The sequence below is a fragment of the Panthera leo genome, chromosome B3 (genome assembly GCF_018350215.1).
Source record: "Panthera leo isolate Ple1 chromosome B3, P.leo_Ple1_pat1.1, whole genome shotgun sequence".
Taxonomy (NCBI): domain Eukaryota; kingdom Metazoa; phylum Chordata; class Mammalia; order Carnivora; family Felidae; genus Panthera; species Panthera leo.
Genome location: NC_056684.1, coordinates 105,727,668 through 105,748,218, shown reverse-complemented (window position 1 = coordinate 105,748,218; position 20,551 = coordinate 105,727,668). Strand labels below are relative to the sequence as shown.

At 41.3% G+C, this 20,551-nt stretch overlaps 1 protein-coding gene across 2 annotated transcripts in view; it reads right to left on the bottom strand.

The window, feature by feature from the left end:
• The window catches only part of DAAM1 (dishevelled associated activator of morphogenesis 1), a 174,284-nt gene that overhangs the window by 82,107 nt on the left and 71,626 nt on the right, over window positions 1-20,551 (bottom strand). For both annotated transcript variants that reach the window (XM_042943383.1, XM_042943384.1), the window contains one exon: window positions 2,523-2,612. In XM_042943383.1, the coding sequence (XP_042799317.1) occupies window positions 2,523-2,612 (90 nt within the window). The remainder of the gene's footprint in view (window positions 1-2,522; window positions 2,613-20,551) is intronic.

Here is a 20,551-nt window from a genome sequence, read left to right as displayed (position 1 = left end):
TTTAAAACCATTTTTAAAAGTTTATTTATTTATTTATTTTGAGAGAGAGAAAGACAGAGACAGAGAGCACGTGTGAATGCACGAGTTGGGGAGGGGCGGGGTCGGGGGGGAGGGAGGGAGGGAGGGAGGGAGAGAATCCCAAGCAGGCTCCTCACTGTCAGCATGGAGCCTGATGTGGGGCTCGAACTTACAAACCAGGAGATCACGACCTGACGTGAAGTCAGACGCTTAACCCATTGAGCCACCCAGGCTCCTATCATACATTTTAAAGTGAGGCAGATCTATAACCCCACGGGAATCCCCAAAGACTTCAAATGGCTTTCCCACTCAGCCACAACTTGGCTGTCATGTAAGGAATCCAGGCTGCAGGGATGAAGCCTGCAGGAGAACTGCATTTCCAAAGGTCTGTGCAGTCTGGCCAGGTACTAGTAGGAAGGGCCCATCCATCAAGAAATGGGACTCAGAGGCCAGGGGCCACATCCCTATCTATCCTCCTAAAAAAAGGTAAACCTCACCATGTGCACATGAGGCAGTGTTTGCAAGGGGATTTGATAGGCCTGGAAATTGAAAAATGAGCAACAGCTGCCAAATCCAAGGTCATTACTATCCTCCAGGATTTGCCTTTTCTAGTCTAAGGGGCAGCAGTTTCCATGATTAACTTACAATTGCTGTCAAGGGTGTAATAAAATCTGGGAAAGAAGAAAACTTTCCCCTCAGTAAGCTGCTCCCATTTTCCTGCCCTTTCCTTCCCTCAGTCCCCACTTCATATTGTTTCCTAATTTTGAGAAAAAAACTCTGCACTCGGATGAGCCAAAATAGACAGACATGTCCTCTGTGCACATAAGGAACTTGAAGATTTTTCCTTCTTGGTTCCAGGGGCCAGGTCCTAAGATGGCTGTGTGAAAGTTCCCTTGCTTTCAAAGACCATACAATACCATCACTTTCAGAACTGAACATATTTTAATTTCAAAATGCTTTCCCAGTGTATTATACCTGTTCCCTGAGCTACGACAATCAGTTCGGTAAGAGAGAGACAGTACAAAGAGAAAAAAGAAGAAGACACAATCATTCACAAACACATCTTCTTGGTTACTACTAGTTTCGGAATCCTTAGGTCTACAACTTAGTCTGATCTGGTAGCAGCTCAGAAAACCATACAGAGAGGTTAGAGCTGGACACGTCTCTCAGCAAAGGCCCCTGGAACCAAACCCCACACATAGTTTTAGCAATTGTAACTGCTCAGGTGGAAAACTAATTGTGCTTTAAATTTTTTTTTTGACAGTTCAGCATAACACTCATGACAACTTAGTGGTTCACTCGTCATGCACTCATTTCAACGTGTCCGATGCTGGAGTTACAAAGATGAGCTAAGACATGGTGCCTCGCCCCCAGAGGCACAAAGTCTGGCTGGAGAGGGGCACACGCAGGCTCACTACTGTAGACATGTTCCTGGAAGGACAGCACAGCAATCAGACAAGGCAGCAAAGGGGCAGTGGTGCTCAGAGACACTCACATGGGTAAATGGAGGTCTCACAATGCACGCTAGTCACATAGGAAAAGTTTCTCGGACTGATATTGTGTCTTGAAAAGAAATTGGATTGCTATAGTTTGTTCTTATTTCCTTGTGGCAAGAGTGAGGAACTCCAGTGTCCACTGCCTGTTAGAGAGAGAGGTACCATTTCTCCTAGGTGCTAGCCTGCCCTTCCTGCTTACCCCATCGCGATTCAAGTTTCTACTGAACACAAGAAAAAAGTGGCAAAAGATGGTCATGAACTTGATTGGTTCCAAAAATGGGGTGGGCATGGTCTCAGAATTTGCCACAGGGTAAAAGATAGATAGCAGAGTGAACGTTATTGCAGGAGATACAGTCCATGCGGTGATGCTTAGCACCACGAGAGAGGATATCCATTCTCCCCTTCTCCAAAGGTAACAGAACCCAGAATAAAGATCGATTTCCTTGCAGCTGGGGCCATATAACAGTGGGTTGTGAGGGAATTCAGGTGGATGACTCCTAGGACATGTCCCTAAGAGGGGAGGTGGGGAAGTCTGTGCCTTCTTTCCCTTTCCCACATCCTCAGTTTAGAATATGAAATGGTCAGACAGCCACTTTGGACCATGAGGATGAGGCCACACCTTAGAGATGCTGAAACGGAAAGCTGCTAGAAGGTAAGAACAGAGGAGTGAGACCCCAGAATACTAGTCCTAACCTACCGAGATACCAACTATTATGTAAAAAACAGAGAGAAAATTCGATCTTGGTGTAAGCCAATATTATTTTGGGTCTCAGTCGTAACAAGACTATGAATAGCAGCTACAGGTATAGGAGATATGGGAAGGTGTCCAATGAAGTGTTGATAAAAACGACATCTGAGGCATCACCACATTGCCCCATGTAGCAACAAGGCCACGATCTGGTCTGTACATTATAAAGAACTGTCTGAATCCTGGTGGTGAAACGAGAGAGCAAAGGGAATCAACAGTGATAATTTTCCAGTTAACCATAAACACAATGAATTTCTTACCTTTTTCTTGCTACAGTATATCTGCCATTTCTTCTCAGCTGGAAGTGCAAACATGGCTTCCCTGTGTTTGTCTGTCAGGTCAAGTTCATCCTGAGAAGAAAAATAGTAATTAGTATTTCACAGATTAAATGTTATTCCTATAGGAGAGTTTATCAAGGGTCATTACAGAGGGGGAAAAAAAAAAAGAAACCAACACAGAATTCAATGAACTTGGAAAAGACTGAGACTGTAAGGTCTATGTTGTCACCATTAATAAGCCACGTCCCTGGCATGGGGCTGAGTATCAAGCATGGCAAGAAGGACAAGGCTCAGCCTACACTTACTGCAGGGTGTGGGAAAGTGAGCTGAGCACAGAGAGAATCATCTTGAGCCAGTGTGTACAGCTGGGGGGGGAGGGGGGTCTGCTGAGCAGTAAAGGCCATCAAAGCTCCAGAGTTTGGAAGGATTACTCATATTGTAGATGAGGATTTGCTCGGGGTGGCTCCACCAACACTAACACTGAGTATCAGGCTGGACCTGAAGAACTTGCACATGACAAGGAGAGGAGAGAAACAGCACCAAAGGCAGGGTGCGAGACCAGACTAGGTGTGTTTGGGGGACAGAGATCAGCTTAGCTGAAACACCAGAATTATGCAAAGAATCATCACATAAAAGGTTTGGGAGATTGGGAGTGATCATTTTGTGAAGAGTCTTTTTTTTTTTGTAATGTCTATTTATTTATTTTGAGAGAGAGAGAGAGAGACCAGAGGATGGGAAGAGACAGAGACAGAGACAGAGACAGAGAGAGAGAGAGAGAGAGAGAGAGAATCCGAAGCAGGCTCCACACTGTCAGCACAGAGCCCAATGTGGGGTTCAAACTCATGAAACGTGAGATCATGACCTGAGCAGAAACCAAGAGTCAGATGCTTAACCAACTGAGCCGCTGAGGCACCCTGTGAAAAAAGTCTTAGGAAAAAGAATAAGGAGTTTATTCTCTTGACCAAGGAGAGCCAATGACGGCTGTGAACGAGGGCGTGGCATCTTCACTGCCACAGGCCCCACTAACGTTTATTCAGTGCTTCTGGAGCCAAGCACCGTGCAGGCATTTTCTCAGTTCCCACAACAACTCGGAGTTCCATTCATTATTACCTCCTCGTAATAACAATGCCTGTTGTAATACAACTGGGGGAAATTTGGGTGGGAGACTGGGCAAGGAGCGTGCTCCAGACCACGCACCTGGTAAATGATGGGGCTGGTTTTCAGCCTATAGCTGTCAGACTCCAGGACCCAGACTCAGCCTCTCAGATCAGTGTCTGGAAACATGAATGTTACAGTGGAGCGAAGCTTAGACTGGGCACTAAGGGAGAGCAATTTACAAACATCCGTAACTACTGAATAACAACAGTAGGATAACAAATATAAAGTGCTTAGACATAAGTTCTTGGCATTTAATAATTCAATCATCCCCAGTCCTTATTACTGGCATTGAGCGTCTGGTACATTTTTATTACGTAGGGAAAGTTATCTCATTGAGAGGCTGGTGGGTGTAGGCCACATAAAAAGATGCTGTAAGTTAAGGCACGATAAGGTTTAGATCCCTGAGGAGTATGAACTCATCCCCTGCCTGAATGCCTTTGGTATTTATCTGCAATTCTGCCACTTGTAGACTCTAGCTTCATATCTCATACTTGTACCTCCATTTATCATCAAGCCCTGTTATTTCTTTCTTGAGAAGTGTCAGGATCTTTTTAAAGTTTATTATTTATTTTGAGAGAGAAACAGAGAATGTGCACGCACAAGTGGGGGAGGGGCAGAGAGAGAGAGGAAGAAGGAGAACCCAGAGAGAGAATTGACAATACGGGGCTCGATCTCACGAACTGAGAGATCACGGCCTGAGATGAAACCAAGAGTTGGATGCTTAACAGACTGAGCCCCCCAGGTGCCCTTTTTTTCTTTCTAAAATTTGCAATGAAACCACCCAAACTTGCACTCTAATAGCTGCTCCCTCGACTCCTGGCAATAGCCTGCCCACTTCTCCTCCTTGCCTTTCCAATCCTTCCAATGGCACATCCAGAATTCATTAAAGCAGTGGTACTTAAACCTGAGAGAACATCAGAATCACCCGGAGGACTCCTGAAATCATTGATCACCCCGTGTTAAGGATCGAGTCCGTAGGAGGATGTGTGAAAATGTGAGTATCTAAAAAGTTTCCAAGTGGTGCTGATGCTGCTGGTCCGGGGACCACATTTTAAAACGACTGCCTTAAAAATAGAGCTCCTGTGCTGTCCTGAGCTCCCAGTTCAAACAACTTCATTAGTTCCACATGCCTACGAAAGTAATTACATATTCCTCAGCTCGCCTTTGAGGTCTTCCATTTATAAGCCCCAAGTCACTTTGCCAGGCTTGCTTCTGGTTATCCCTTCTGCCCTGTTCTGTTAACCCCGCACCTCCAGGGCCTAGCCACTCTGGGCTGCACACCCAGATATGTGCTACTAGCTTCCTGGGGAAGTTCTTAATCTCGTTAAGACCTACTGCCTCGCCTCCAGGATGGGCCTATCATTTCTCTTGCAGGGCTGTTGTGAAATTAGCAACATCAGCTAGGTATGGAATAAAGCTCGGCACAGGGCGGGTAGCTGAGGAGCTGCATTATTGTTATTTCCTTCGTCATTTAAACATAAATCAGGTGCTATTTTCTTTTAAGAGCAAGGTAAACAGTTCAGTCACTTAAATACACACCCACACATATTACACCCTAACCACAAGAAACGAGTTACGAATTTTGGCAATGAACAACCAGGGAAGGGACAAAAGATATTTACCGAAAATTGCATTATGAGGAAACATGCTAAAATGTTAAAATTTTGGCATGCGACTATTATATATGTGAAGTGAGAATTTTTCTTACTTCCTTCCTTTTTTAATTTCCTAGAAGCCACCTATTGATGAATGGGGAAAATAATGGTGACATAAATTACTTGGGGTGGGGGCGCAGATGCAGGGGATGGCCAGGTTGGTTATCCAAACAGCTCGATAATATGGTGCCTAGTTTGGGGAGAATGTTTGTGATTTGTAGGAGAGAAAAGCACTCCTTGTGTTGCAGCCTTTACTATACTACAGCACTGTTTTTGCTAACTGGGCGGAGGTGTGAACAAACATGTGAGTCCTAAAACCTACAGATTCACAGCAAAGAGTATTAATATTACTATATTTTGCTGCTAGAGGTAGAAAAATGCTCCCTCAGTTTTGAGACACACAAATGACCAATTTTGAATTGAGAGAACACAGTCGAATAGGACTTAGAAGCAGATGGTTTTATGCAAGAAGACACTTTGCGTAAAATAAAAAATAAACTGCTATAGGGTCTCTGGATATAACTTTGGATTACAGTAAAAAAAAAATGGGGAAGAAATAAATGAATACTGGTAATAGTAATAGCTAACAATTACTGAGCACGTTCTGTATGCTTAGTACTGTTTTATAGGAATTCATTTAGTTTATTTTCACAACAATGCTATAAAGCGGGCACTGTTACCGCATTTTTAAGGAAACTGAATCGTAGAAAGATTAAATAGCTTGCTCAAGGTAACAAAGCTAGCAAAAGGTGGAGAAGGAAGTGAAGTCTAGACTGTCTGTTTACAGAGTCCACGTTCCTAACCACTAGACCATTCATTCTGTTGATCATTCGACAAGTAGGTAAAATCATGGCACTGACGCAAATATGAAAATGTATCCATCTGCTGCACTCACGGCCTACTAAACTTCCGTTAGCAGAGAGAGGAAGCTGTTGTCGTCAGACACCCCTGAGTTCCAGGCCTGGCTCTTATGGGTCATGCAAACTTGGACAAGTGACTTAACCTCCAAACTTCAGTTTCTTCACCTGGAAAATGAGAATGACAGCATCTATCTGAGAGAGTCCTCTCAAGGATTCATTCATGCAGCCAACAACTTGTTTTCAGGCTTCATTCAATGCTAGGCATTACGCTACATCCAAGAGACAAAAAAGTATCACAGAGCTCAAATTCTTGAGTAAGAAGGGAAATCAAATAACCACATGAACTGAGGTATGATCACACAAGATGCTAAGATCTGACAGCCCACTTGTGCAGAAAGGCAGAGCAGTGAAGGGCTGTCCCAAGGAAGTGAGGTCAAAGTTCAGATGACTAAGAACCAAATAGGTAACAAGCAGAGCAGACACTGAACAGTAGCCTTGAAGGACAATGTGAACTCTGGTCTTTCTCTTAGGAGCAACCAGAGGTCACTGGCAGATTCTGAGTAGGAATGACATAGATTAAATTAGATAATGACTGGGAGTGCCTAAGCACAATGTCCAGAGTGTAATAAGACCCCCATCCCTCCATTCCAAAAGTATCTCTCCTCTGACTCATTCCATTTTCATAACATGGCTGAATCAAGCATGTGAAACTCTTACAAGACTATTACAGCCTTAGAGATCAATCAACACTCGCTGTCCTACCCATTCCAGGACCAGGGCCAGACATTATAAAGAATACAAAGATGAATAACAGACCCCGATTTTCATGGAATTTAAGAATCTAGTTAGGAAGACAAAGATGATAGAAAGCTTCAATGTTCCCTTTCTTTTCAGGATCAAGTCCAAAATTCCTCAGCAGGTAGGTAGAGGCCCTTTGTGATAGGCTGACTTGTCTCCTCTCCTTCCCCTCCCCCTCCACCACTACCAGCAGCCACCTTTTAGCAGGTCTGATCACAAGTTGCCCACTTCTGAAAGTTTTCCACATGCTGTTCCCTTTTTTCAGAGAGCCCTTCCCACCATTTCTAAGGATCAGTCCTATTCATCTAACCTTTTACAAGGTGTCAACTTTTCCCCTCCAGATAGCCTATCCTCACTTTCCTCAAGAGGGCAGCTCATCTATTTTCACCTATCCTGACAGCATTCATCACATTGCTACTGTTATATTATTGGCACGTCTGACTCCCATTCTGGACTCATTCCCAGAGGGCAGGAACTGAATTTGTTCTATTCGTTGTTGCTATTAAGTAATTATGGTGCCTGAAACAATACCTGACATAGCTGGATTCCCCACCCCCTGCCCCCCAAAAAAGTAAGGTGAGGGAAGTTGAGGAAGCTAGGAGGAAGAGAAGGGACTATTGTAAGAACAGTATAGTACAGTATGTATAGTAATATATAGTATGCATATATTATATAATATATAATATGTAGTATAAGTTTATATATAATACACTATAGTATGAATAGTAATGCTCAATGTATTTCAAAGATTAATGCCCCCTTCACCTTTTCTGGTGGCTAAAATGTACATATGGTGAAATGTACAGATCTTAAGAATACAATTTTCAGTCTGGCAACAGAAGAGAGACTATTTCTCCTAGCCTGTAGCTTGCCTTTTTACTTTGTTAACAATCTATTTTGATCACTAGGTGTTTTTAATTTTAATGATGTCTAAGTGATTAATATTCTTTTCTTTCAGAGTTAGTGCTTTTTGTCTTCTCTGAGAAATCTTTGCAAGTTTCAGGTCAAAAAGTATTCTGTGGTTCCGCATGGAAATTGCCCAGTTGTAGTTTAAGCTTCTATGTTTGAATCTTACTCCACATCTCCTAGACCGGACTCCTGGGGTCCTTCTTTAGATACAAAAAAGCTGGATGGCTTTTGCCTTCTCTTTTTTCCAGCTACTTGTACTCATTTAGATATACTGCTGGACAAGGAAGGGAATTAAGCCACAGTTGATGGAAGAAGGAAAAAGAATGGAATGCAAACTAATTGGAAAATCATCTTGACATATTAGGCCCTTCAAGCTCTGCCATTACTTCAAAGCAATATTACAGATTACAGAGATTTTTCATTTTTATACTTAATTCAAAGACTGAAAGAGGCAATCATGGAAAACAAAACAGTTAGGATCACTTTATCTCAGACAGTATCTCTTTACAGGAGATTTTTAGAAAATGTACATTTATGGGGCAGAGGGCAGATTGGTGGCTGTGCGGGGCTAGAGGGAGGAGCAGGGGCTGACTGCAGATGGGCAGGGTGCTAGAAATGTTCTGAAGCAGGAGTGTGGTCATAGCGGCACAGCTGTATACATTTGCTAAAACTCACTGGACTGTTCGCTTACAAAAGGTGAATTCCATAGCATGTAAACTACATCTAAGCTGCTAAACAACAACAACAAAGTCAAGCTTGCTTGTTGGAGCCCCGAGGAAAACAAAAAGTTCAGAGTAGAGAAAATATAGTCTGTGTACACTGGAAGGAAAGAAATTTCTGACTGAATATTAGATAAACTAAGGAGTTGGTTTAGAAGAGAAACGGATTGCAAAGAAATGTGAAGAGAAGAAAAGTGTGTTCTCCTTTAGGATAAGCAGCTCACTCTGGGAACTGTTAAAATTTCACACACAACTTCTGTTTGAAACCAAAGATCACTTCTATGAAATATCTTTATCCTTTCCTTCAGAATTATATAGATTCTATTAATATGCATTCCATTTAGACCAAGAGATAGTATTTCCCCTAAGGTACCTTAATATTTTTTTTAATGTTTATTTTTGACAGAGAGAGACAGAGCATGAGTGGGGGAGGGACAGAGAGAGAGAAGGAGACACAGAATCCAAAGCAGGCTCCAGGCTCTGAGCTGTCGGCACAGAGCCCAATGTGGGGCTCGAACTCACAGACCGCGAGATCATGACCTGAGCCCAAGTTGGACACTCAACCGACTGAGCCACCCAGGCACCCTTAAAGTCCCTTAATATTAAATTAAATGATGTGTTAAATGTAACGATAAAGTTTCAAGAACTTTTTCAGTTTTGGGTTGTTTTTCCCCCAATTTTCCCTACTGGTGGTGCTATAGAGTACTTGCTCCTCTGGGCCTCTGTGAATTAATAAGCAAGTTTTCCACTAAAATTAATAAATGTAATTAGCCCAGTTCCAGGGAACATCCCAGATGCTCCTAGATCACCTTACTGCTTTTGTTTTGTTTTGTTGCAATCATGCTAAGTCACATACTGTTTTCCCCAAAACAACTGCTTTGCGATTCATGCCAAGACAAATAGAACGAACTTCTTTCCTACTCCGGATGGCCCAGCTCCTTTCACTGGCCACAGAATATTCTTTCGCATTATTCTTTGTTGGACAGAGTTTTCAGTTAACTGAAGGAAAATAATTTGGCCAGTGCTAAAAGAAGAAACATTTCCACCAAGCATCAGCCCTCTCCCCACAGTGCTCAAGCTTCTTGAAAACTAAAACCAGCAAACAAAACCCTCCAGGCTTTTCTTCTTAGAGAACATTTTAATTATGTTTTTAATATCTTTATATGTATTTCATATAGTATCTTGGGAAAAAGGTATAAGTTATATATTTTTATATATATGAAAAATATTATATATATTTTAAGAGGAAAAGACCTCTGAGGGAAGCCCAGCTGTGGGAACTAAAGTTCCCTAACAAAGCATGTAATTAAGACCCACTTCTAAAAGGTTCTGTACAAAGAAATCTCACCAGTCTTACACTCTGCATAAGCGGGCAACACTATAGAGAAATCTACATAAATCACAAAACAATTGGCACAGTATAAATAAATCTAAGGAAATGGATTGATTTGCTAGATAAAGCAAAGGAAGGAATTTTGAAATAATATACAATAAGGGTCTTGAATGGGTTGAAACAGCTTTTCCAGATATTTAGCTAAACTGAAATATAGAGTTATTTATAAAACCTCCAAAACAGTATTGAAAGCATTTATTCTTTGAAAATCCACCAAATCAATAGATTTCAGTGAGCCAACAAGTAAGTTTCCAGCTAACCAGAGAAATCTCTAATAAAGGAATTCTGGGTTTCTATTTCTAATGAGTTAAGCTAACTCTTTACATACATACTAATACATATTCCCGCAGAGGTGGAAGGACATGCAATTAACGCGGTGGAGAAGGGAGAATTAAAAAAGTGAGGAGACGAGAAGATAGGTCCCTGGGGTCACCCTGCCAATCAACTCACTCTTTTGTGTGTGTGTTTCGTTTTGCTCTTTCATAGTCCTTGACAAGGTGACCCACCCTCTGACTCAATGTACAGACCGCACAGAATTTCTAAGCATAACTCAGACAAAGCTAAGTTTTCTCCTTCAGATTACACACTTCAGGTATTTGCCCACAGCATGTAGACCCAATTCACCCACCCTAGCCCCACCCACAAAAGGTTTCCCCACATGCCCTGTAGGCAGCAATCCTCAAGTTCACCTCACATACACGCTATGTTAGCGGTGTCTTTTCTGGATTTTTAACCTTCGCCTTCCATCCCATAACTCAATATAACCAGAAATAAGTCAAACACTCGGAGGGACAAGTGACTAGGCCTTAAGTCATATGACATGGTGATAAGTGCACCTTGGGGAAAAGGCCAAATTACAATTTTACACATGTATAGAAAAAAATGTTCTATTAGGCTGAGCTATTTCATCAAATTTATGAATGTCCTTTACCAGCACAGAAAGTGACCGTCACATCCATAGGTCACAGATTGCCAATTCAACTCTTAAAATTTAACCATAATGACCATGAGAAACAATATTGTACTTTCACTGTGGTGGTTTGAAATCTGAAAGTTAGATACCATATTTGTCAGTTTAAATATAAGTACTGTTGGTGGGAATGCAAACTGGTGCAGCCGTTCTGGAAAACAGTGTGGAGGTTCCTCAAAAAATTAAAAATAGAACTACCCTATGACCCAGCAATAGCACTACTAGGAATTTATCCAAAGGATACAGGAGTGCTAATTCATAGGGGCACATGTACCTCAATGTTTATAGCAGCGCTTTCAACAATAGCCAAATTATGGAAAGAGCCCAAATGTCCATCAACTGATGAATGGATACAGAAGATGTGGTTTGTATATACAATGGAATACTACTTGGCAATGAGAAAGAATGAAATCCTGCCATTTGCAGCAATGTGGATGGAACTGGAAGGTATTATGCTGAGTGAAATAAGTCAGTCAGAGAAAGACAGATACAGGTTTTCATTCACATGTGGAACTTGAGAAACTTAATAGAAGACCATGGGGGGAGGGAAAGGGACAAAAATAGTTACAAACAGAGAGGGAGGGAGGCAAACATAAGAGACTCTTCAATACAGAGAACAAACTAAGGGTCGATGTGGGGTGGGGAAGAGGGGAAAATGGGTGATGGACAGTGAGGAGGGCACTTGTTGGGGTGAGCACTAGGTGTTGTATGGCAGCGATGAACCACGGGAATCTGCCCCAAAAACCAAGAGCACACTGCATACACTGTCTGTTAGCCAACTAGACAATAAATTATATTTAAAAAAAATTTAAAAAGGATTTTGTAGATTTCTCCTCAAAAATAGATAGATAGAAAGAAAGAAAGAAAGAAAGAAAGTAAGTAAGTAAGTAAGTATATTCGGTCACTTATTACCTGCTCCTAATTGGTCAGGAAAAAAAATAAATGGAAACAACTGCGTGCTTTAAATCCCAAAATGGATGTGTACACACAGAGAATGAACCTTGAAGGTTTTCGGCCGGTAAGGTTTCTGCAAACCCTATTAGTCATTACATGAAATACCACAATATGACTCACCACCACCTACACAGTAATGTTCTCTGTGTCTGACAGACATGTTTTCACTCGATATATAAAAATAAGAAGTGAGATCCTACAAGCAAAGGCTGACTAATAGAAATAATTTTTAGTTTCTTACTACCAATGGTTAAGTGTTTTACACTGTTTCCTTTTCTTTAAGAGTAGACAATGAAAACTATATCCAGTTTGCTAGAAAAAATCTGCCGCTAAACCTGGGGCTTATTTAGCTTCTTTGTGTTATTTCAACCAGAAACTCGGAGCAATGTTAACTTTTATTAGTATACATCACCAGCAGTTTTCCAGGAATCTACAATAGATAAATCTGTTCTAAATATATGTCATAATCATCTCCCAGTATCCACCCAGCCACCCAAATATCCACTTTTTAAAAAAAATATTTTTAATGTTTATTTATTTTTGAGAGAGAGAGAGAGAGAGAGAGAGAGAGACAGAGTGTGAGTGAGGGAGGGGCAGAGAGAGAGGTAGACAGAATCTGAAGTAGGCTCCAGGCTCTGAGCTGTCAGCCCAAGGTCTGACGCAGGGCTTGAAACCACCAACTATGAGATCATGACCTGAGCTGAAGTCAGAGCGAGCCATCCAGGCACCCCAGCCAAATATCCAGTTTTTATACCTATAACCTGGTACAACTTCTGTTGACAAGGCTTAATTGGGAGAATTTCTTAGCAGTATCTCCCTCACCGAATGGAGGGGCTTTGTCTCCTAGAAAGGCACCCTAAGGCCCTGTGGGCAACCGTGAAACCAAGTTCCACACGTGCCCCCTCCCTCAATGACTCTTGCCAGCCCAGGCCCCTCTCACACCTGCTCAGCATGCCCTTCAGAGACTTTTAGGCAGCTCAGATGACACTTTTAAGTTTTATTTGGGTCAAAAGATATTTAGCACAATAGGTCGCTTCTCCCATATTGCAGCTATGTATTTTACCATGTCATATATGATAGAGACTGTTAAGGACAAAAAATAATTCTTAAACCCTATCAACTTATCCTTTCAATCTGCTGTTGATGCCAGTCACTTTCATGCTCCCAGAGTAACTGACATCCAAATGAAGAAGATGAGTAAAGAGAATGACAAAGAGGTGGATGGGGGACAGGAAGGGTGCAGGGATCAGCCCGAATCCATACTACTACTTTGAGAATAATTCAGAATACATACCCAATTGCTGGAGGATTCAGCAGTCATTAATTCATGCATATATGCATGCATGCATGCATGCATGCATGCAAATAGTTACTGAGCATCTCAAGCATTAACCTTCAGTAATTACTCGTCTGGACCACAAGCATTTACTGAGCACCCACTCTGGGCCACACCCTGCTCTAGGCTCTGGGAGTCCTGAGGATAAAAAAAGCCAGATACAACGCCTGTATGTCATTCTGCTCTCTGAAAGTGCAAAGGTATAGAGGATTTAACATAACGAGTGTCCATATGGGAATAAACTCAAAGCATCTGATTATTTCAAAGATGGCAAGAGACTTGATGACTTTTTCTTCCACATGCAAAAAATGCCCATCTTTCCCAAAAACAACCTGTGTATACATTCTAAGTGAGCTTTCATTTGGTTTAGTTTAGTTTTTAAATATCCCATTGTGTAATCAAATAAATAGCAGCTGTAGGATGTTTCCAGTGGATTCATTTAAAATTGGGCAGGAGAGAAAAAAAAAAAACAAAACGCTGCATTTTCAGGGATTTAAAAAAAAAAATACATATAGATATGGTTCTTCATCCATAAGCCAAAGAAACCATAACTAAAAGATGTAACTGGTCCTGAGCTCCTATAACACGCATCAAGAAACAGCCTGAAATTCCTGAGTAATTTTGGGAATTGAAGGCTGGGGAAGGGAGGATTCCAAGTACAACGGATAAAATTACCGAGGACCATTAGAACTGAAATACGCCATCCACCTATTGTGCATTTACCTCTCAGAGGCCATGTGACATATGTTCTATGTGAGCAAATGATGTTTAGATGATTCCCAATGCAACAATATATATTCTCATGTGCAGTTATTTATACAAACTACCAAACTGTTCTAGCCATTACTGAAACACATTTTCAAAATTACACTTGAAAGCTTACCTAAACCACATGACTTATGGAGATGAAATTATTTCCCCCAGTCCTTTAAAACCCGTATTGATTTATCTGGGGACATACAGAGAGTTGGCAAGTCAGTACAGTGTGTTGACTTTGTGTAATTCGCACATGGTAGCCTGAGGATTAAGTTAAATAATCATATTTTAAATTGTAGTCAAAAGCTAAGTAGGTATATACTGCTCAGAGTCTCTTTACAATTCATAGTAATGAAAATCATCAAGGCCAAGGGGACTCATAACCATTTTTTCACTAACCTCATTAGTTCAGACATGGTTTTGCATTATTTGTATTTAAAAAAAAAAAAAAAAAAGTTTTCATGTTTCTTTCCTCCACCTCTCCGCACTCTCCCATTTCAATCCCTGGAATCTAAATTTAGAAGCACCCAGAAGGGCGCCTGGGTGGCTCAGTCAGTTAAGCATCCGACTCTTGATTTCCACTGAAGTCATGATCTCACGGTTCATGGGATCAAGCCCTATGTTGGGCTCTGCGTTGAAAGCACGGAGCCTGCTTGGGATCATCCCTCTCCCTCTCTCTGCCCCTCCCCTGCTCTCTCTCAAATAAATAAACGTTAAAAATAAATGAATAAATTTAGAAGCACCCATAAATAAGCGTATTGATTTATAACAGAGCATCTAACATGGAGTCAAAAAACGAAACCTAACAGCCTACAGGAAAGGACGTTTGGAATGAATCTGGCGAGACAAAACATAAATTTAGCACCAGAAGGAGCAAAATGGTTTTGTAGTTTTACCTTAAGCTTCACTGGGTTTGTTTAGTAAATTAGAAGACAAGAAGGAAATTTAAGAAGCCATGTTGACCACCTTACTATCTCTAAGCAGACAGGGCCTCCAAGCAGCACAAAGAAATGTAGACTGTCAACTGGGATAAAGATCTACTACCAATCCTTCTTTGGTTCTTAGAATACAATGTTCTGTTCAGAAGTACAACACATGTAAGCAAGCAAAACCACCTATATTAACATCACCTACGTCACAAACCGTCAGTTGTTCTCAGGGCCAAAATAATTTGTTTATAAATTTCTGGGACAGAGACAGAGAGAGAGAGCCAGGGAGGGGCAGAGACAGAGGGAGACAGAATCTGAAGCACACTCCAGGCTCTGAGCTGTCAGCACGGAGCCTGATATGGGGCTCGCACCCACGAACCATGAGATCATGACCTGAACCGAAGTCAGACACTTAACCAACTGAGCCACCCAGGTTCCCTCTGTAAGAAACTTTCTATTCTTAGTCATGGCCTTTAGTGTAAATGGTGAGTTTAAAAAACAAAGAGATAAAAAGTGTTGAAACTTTTCATCAATTGTAGTGATAGTGGAAGAATTTTTATTAAAAAGAGCTTAAGACAGTCCTAGTAATAAAAGAAATTATGTTGGCAGCCTGTGGGAGATGAGTAACAATTCACGTAGCTAGGGGAAGAACAGAATGTGTATACTGCTAAGTCTGTAAGACAACTTTGGATTCCTGTAGCTCCTTTCATACCAAAATGAGTTCAGAATATATTGAAAAATGAAGAGATTACTGATGTAAATTCCCAGGTGAATTCACTTGGCACAGCTTCACTTGACCGTGAATTCATCTGACTCTGATACACCAACTAAATTCTCCCATTCCTGCTATCTTTATTTCTCATATCCTACGTTGGCTACTAATGTCCTCAGTAATTAGCAGTAATAAAACTGACCTATAGTAAGTAATTGACATTATAATTACATTTATGAGGATACAAATCCCATCAACCTACGGTATCCATGATCACCACATTCCCCATTGAGATTTAATTTTCACTGGTAATCCTCAATGGTATAAATGGTTGTTCTATGATCAATAATGATTTTCTTAATAAGTTTCTTTAAAATATGCTACATTTCCTGGAAGGCACAGCACTCTATAGTTTATTATCCTAAAATATTAGACCCATTGGCCAAATAAATGGGACACTAAGCAATGGATTCAAAAGAAAACAGATTAACCAGAAAACAGTGTAAAATGTAATTGGTCATATTTCAGATTTAGGAAAACCTGGGTCCATACTGCATATTATTTCCAACCAGCCATAAATTCATAGTGATACACTGTGTTAGAAATGAAAGTTTTCCTCTAATCAATCTATGAAACTGATTCCAAATACACAAAACAGTGTGTGTACTAGAAGAGTGGAGATTTAGTGCAAAACACTTCAAAAATAATAGCCAGCCTTGTCTTAAACCTGGTTTCTCACCTAAAATCTCACCCAGGGCTATTTTGCACATTTCACAAGGCAAGAGGGCTGAGGGAACTCGTTAGGAGATACCAATTCCAGTATCACTGCTGCTGTGGAATATTCTGCAGGGAACACTTAGCCCATCAATTCCAGGTGGATGCAGGAGTCTATGCACTGGGTAGAAGGGCCAAAAGGGGGAAGGGGGGGCTCCTAGTAATTCTCTATTTCCTTTTTATTTCAAAATTAAAGTGCCCTGAGGAGGTATGTGTTACAGCAAGATAGCATCTCATCTCAACAAGTGGACTCAAATGAAAACGTACTCAGCATCTATTCAAGAAGGCATGAAACCTTTTGCTTAACTTACCAACACTTCACAGAGACTGCAAAGAACAACGGTCATTTTTGTAAATGTAATCAAGTAGCAATATATTTTGCCGTACTTTCATACACAGTAAAACCCTGGATTGCAAGTAACTTGCTCTACAAGTGTTCCGCAAGACAAGCAAATGTTTCTAATAAATTTTAACTTGATAAACGAGCGATGTCTTGCAACAGGAGTAGTAGGTGACACCGAATATCACATGATCACAACTGAGCCAATGGTTATTCTCTCTCTCTCTCTCTCTCTCTGCAGGATTGTGGGTGATTGTCTCCCCTTCTCAGATGCTTGGTCTCAGGTTGAGGTGTTTGGCAGAAATCAATGATTTTTCAGAACATTGGAAGGTGCCCACAACTGGCACTATTTTTTGATACTTCAAAGCACCTAGGGACAGTCCCCTGCTTTTCCATCCAAGAGTAAGCTTAGGAATGCTTTGCTTCATTCTAGGTCAGGCTGCCTGCAGATATAGACCGTTTTCCTCTGCTGCCTTATTGCCAGTTACATTAAATACAGTATTTGACAGTTTATTAATACTGTAGTCAACATCCGTACGAGCATATACAATGGCCCCCATGCAGAAAAAGACTCCATGGAGCCAAAAGATAGCAGTGATTCCATCAGTGATAGTGAAAGTCGTCCTACACAGTACCCTCCTCTCTCTGGTCTCCCTCACACAACCATGAAGGTTTTCAAAGGAAAGTGCAGGTTAATTTGTTTATTTTTCTTTATATTTTGTATTTTATTATTTTGTTACTATATTATAGCATTGAGTTTCCATTATTCCTTATGGGGAAATTCGCTTTGATATACAACTGCTGTGGATTGCAAGCATGCTTCTGGAACGAATTATGCTGGCAAACCAAGGTTTTATTATATTTGGTTTGCTGAGAAAACCTGTAAAAAGGCAGAGGCACCTTCCTCTCATTCAAATAAGAATCTGAGATATAGAATTAAATCAATAACACAACCATCCCCATCCCCTTTTCCAGAACCACTTCTCAGAAGCCCCAGTCCTCCCAGCTTCCTATTTCATGTTCCATCTACACTGAGCTTTCTGTTCTTTGAGCCTTCCACACTTTCTCTCACCTCCCGGCCCCCTACTGTGCTGTTCTCAAGGTCTGTAACAATCTCTCCTCTTTGCCCTGATATTCCTACTAGATTTTCATGTCTTAACATTAAATGAAACCTCTCCCACAAAGCCTTCCAAGACCCTTCCACACTAAGTTAGGAAACTGTGGGGTTTAGAATCTAGCAAGTTTGTTATTAACTTGACAGCTAAGCTAAGGAGTCAAGCAAATGGAAATCAAAATATTTACCTTCTTTCTCACTCACGTAAGCTGAGTTGGAGAACTCAATTTTCATCTGAGGACAAGTGGCCTTGCTGAGATTTCAAGGCTGAATTAGACACTCACCTACCAGTGGTAGGGTCAGCTGGACAATTGTAGAACTCCCCAAGGGGAGCTCACTGCTAGGAAACTTATAGTACCACGGGCCACAAAACGTGTTTCCTGAAAGCTGGTTGATTGGCAGAGAAATCGACAGAGAAAGGAACTGAGGGATGCATATTCCCATGAGGACTTGGAAGAGAAGCTAGGAATTACTGGGCAAGAGAGCTAGGTTTATAGATATGGAACCTGTGAGTGCAACCCCCTCCTTGTGAAAAAAGGCGAATGAACATTCTTCCCCAACAATATATACTGCTGGAAGAGCCCCTCATAATCCTGGGGCACACTGGATAAGATTGTGTGTGTATTTGCCTATTTCCCCACTAGACCTTTGGTCCCATAAATTCATTAACAACCATGGCTGCTTTGCTCACCAGCTATCTCAGGACACACAGCAGCCACTCATCACACGCACACACCCTGAAAGAACTGACCGGTCAATTAGTGACACATCCTTCTAGTCATCCCAAAGGAAATCTTCTATTTGCTAACATTGAGATGAAAAAGTTATTTGAATAAGGACAACTTACAGATTCGTGATGCCTAGGGGTCTTCAAATAGGTCAGCAAAAACAATCTAAGACCTTTAGAAGCCTGTAGAAAAGGCAAGACTATAGCTGAATCTTATTTTATGGGAACAGTGTTGACTCTTGGGTTGGTTATGCTCACGATGTGTGGCTGAAGCAAAGGACAAAGCAGAAAAAGTGGGGAGAGGAGGTGGGGGAGGTAATACAGGAAAAAAAGGATTGATGCTCGAAAGGCATAAAATACAGAGTTGGCAGAGATTACACAAACTCTCAACTTAATGTTTTTTAAAATATACCAAATCAGTTAAAATTGTTAGCATAGAGACTATTTCTGTGTGACAACTCACAAAAATAAATTAATTAGATAGTTAAAAAATTCCCAAGTTACATGTTCTCAGTTCTCCAGGAGCCGTCGAACAGCTTTAGAAGCAGCAGGTCAGTCGGTAGGAAGTAATAACAAGTGTCGGCAGAGATAGGATCAAACTGGAACCCTCATACACTGCAGGTGGGAATGTAAAATGGTGCACTTTGGAAAACAGTCCGACAATTCCTAAAAATTTAAGCATTGTGTTAGCATATGGCCCAGAAATTCCACTCCTAGGTCTGCACCCGTGCGAACTGAAAATATATTTCCATGCAAAAACTTGGGTATGAATAAAGTTTACAGTGGCATTATTCATAACAGCTGAAGACTGGCAACAATCCAAATGTCTGTCAACGATGAATGGATAAACAAAATGTGGTATGTCCATATAGTGGAGTATTATTCAACCATAGAAGGAAAAGAAGTATCGATACATGCTACAACACGGATACACTGAAAAGATTACGGTAAGTGAAAGAAGCCGGTCACAAAGGACCACATAGTACACGATTCCATTTTTATGAAATACCCAGAATAGACAAATTCACAGAAACAGGAGTAGACTAGAGGTAGCCAGGGGATGGTGAGCTGGGGAGAAAAGAGAAGTGACAGTTAATGGGTAAGGGAGTTACTTTTGGAGGTCATGAAAACATGCTAAAATTTATTGCGGTGATGCTTGCACAACTAAAAGCCATTGAGCTGTACACTGTAAATAGGTGGATTATAGTCTGCGAGTTATATCTCAATAAAGCTGTTAGGAAAAAAAAAAATAGGCAGGGTTTTGGACTGGGACCCCCAGGAACCACTACATCCTGAAATTGGAATGAGTCTGGTTCCACTGCCTATGGCAGGCACTCCTCACGGCCCACCCTCCTTACAGATTCCCGTGGCTGACCTCCCGCTCAGGCTTGCTTTATTTATGAGATGATAAGGTTGCAGCAAGCAATTCTGAAGGCAACCTATTTGGTACCACTCATTTAAAAACATTAAATGGGTGTGTCACCAGAAGAGGCCAAGGAAACTAGCTGACACCAACCGGCTGTGATGAGATGCTTTCCAACAGATACAGAGGTAAAATGCCCTGCAAGTTAGGACCCACACTGGCTCACTCACAGCGGGCAGATTAGCCTTCAAGAAAAGGAAAAACCTGGGATATGTGCTTAGGGTGTTGTGCCCAGGAAATACTTATCTCCCATCCTTCTCATTGCACTAGGATGTGGGTTATAAAGCACCTAAGAGGTGCCCCCCTTTTTAAAGAAGTTATCCTCTTTATACCAATCCTATCAGAGAGACGGTATTGTCCCCATTGTATAGGCAAGGCAATAAACTTAAATTCCAATAGAAACCATCTTAAAGGCAGTCACCCCGGGTTGCAGAGCAGTCTGACTCCACAGGCCAAGCACGCTCCCGTTCCCCACCTGGCCTCC